The 1,709-nt window shown below is 38.7% G+C and overlaps 1 protein-coding gene across 1 annotated transcript in view; it reads left to right on the forward strand. All coding sequences in view use genetic code 11, as the record gives it.

Annotated features, from left to right (window-relative positions):
- EGR_10477 (hypothetical protein) overlaps positions 1-1,709 on the forward strand; it is a gene marked incomplete at both ends in the record, with an annotated part of 7,183 nt that overhangs the window by 2,909 nt on the left and 2,565 nt on the right. Inside the window, one exon of the mRNA XM_024499726.1 lies at positions 1,027-1,091. Within this exon, the coding sequence (XP_024345855.1) occupies positions 1,027-1,091 (65 nt within the window). The remainder of the gene's footprint in view (positions 1-1,026; positions 1,092-1,709) is intronic.

Here is a 1,709-nt window from a genome sequence, read left to right on the forward strand (position 1 = left end):
CTTAGCACTTCTGGTTCCACATATCTCCAAAATAGTGTTATTGGAATTGTTGAGCTTTCCATTTCATCCCATGAGCTGACTGCGTTTAGCGGCAAAATGTATACTGTTCGCGTTTGTACCTTTTGTTTAAAACCGCATACATGTGGATAAACGCAATCCTAATATTAGAGAACCATCTATTTTACCCGAAATTACTCTCAAAAATTAATGCATATGAACAAAATTCACATCAACAAGAAAAGCTAGTACACCCAAAACTCTACGCAGAGTGATAAATTAGTTGACTGCACTCGAAATATGCATTCATATTTCAGGCCAATTATAAATAAGTCTCTTTCAGCTAATGTATAAATGCATTAACAGCTGTAGGTTGGGAAATAGAGTAGCTTTCTAGGGGCAATTTCCCACCCTTTTAGGGTCCTATTTATTTACCTGAATCATGTAGGCGGTACAGTTCGTTGGCACATCTCCTAAACCTCCCTGCAGGTCAGCTTTATAACGGACAAAATTCGGAATTGTCCAGATAAAAAGCTATTATGAGTGAATATTAGCTCTTTTCAGGATGCCTACTTTAATCAGGAAGGATGCCAGTTTGCGAAGCTACATTCGTAGTTTCCACGCCTCTGCAATTGCATTCGTCTGCATTTTTTCAAAATTTGCCATGGTGTATTCACATGCAAACAAGTGAATGAATAGATGACTTAGTGGAGTGCACCCAAGGCAAGGCGGATTTCTCGATATGAAATCTTGAATGTGTCACTTACAAACCAACTCAGTGTCTAACTTTGTTTCACCGCTGACCATTGCCAAGTCATGTTATTCTATTTACAACTTGGTGATTCTTCATCAACGTCTTTGAATTAGCGCTTACTTCACTGCTGTCCTCTTTCGCTCTCCATTCATGCATTAGGTAATATGACAAAAAAATGAATAATAAATAAGGGGCTGTGTGACATTAGTCAAATTTGAACATATGCATGAATAGTCCACTTAGAGGCTCCAGACACCTTAATGTTCAATACTAAGGCATTTTCTTAAGTCACTTAGAAAGTGTTACTAAGACAAGTAATGACACTGACCAAGCTACGAAGGTAAATATGCGATGCAAAGACATCCGTTTCTACTATGAGCTTGTCTACTTATATGGCAGATATCGAATATGACTGACAGAGGGTGGTAAACGACGCACTTTATTTTGAGCTGCAGCATATCGCAATGAAACACGAATTAAGGAGGTGTTCATACGAGGAACCAAGAATATTTTGCATTAAAAAGGCATTAACATAATCACTAATTTGCTAAACTCTGTATAGCGTGCAATTAATTCATTCCCTTCAAACATGTCAACTGATTAGATGGGAGCATTCATTCATTCATTCATTCACGTAGCTATTCATCCACGACATCCTTGAGAACTCTGGGCTTCAGTGACACCTTCTCCTACTTCCATCTTGCTCCTCAAGCTCACTTTGCCTTAACAAACGTCCGCATCTACACTTTATCCCTTTCCAACTCACCCTGTTTTTATTCATGCTCGATGCAGCTCCCTCTCAACAACGTACATGTCTAACTATAAATTTGCTTAGAAGAACATTAATTTTTCCTTTACATTGAACAAGTCCCATGTATCTTGAAAATTGATTTGCATGGCTTGCTGCCATTTTCACCCCTTCTTTGTCACTCCTCTCCGTTAGGTCCTCACTGCTATC

Source organism: Echinococcus granulosus, assembly GCF_000524195.1.
Source record: "Echinococcus granulosus chromosome Unknown EG_S00224, whole genome shotgun sequence".
NCBI lineage: Eukaryota > Metazoa > Platyhelminthes > Cestoda > Cyclophyllidea > Taeniidae > Echinococcus > Echinococcus granulosus.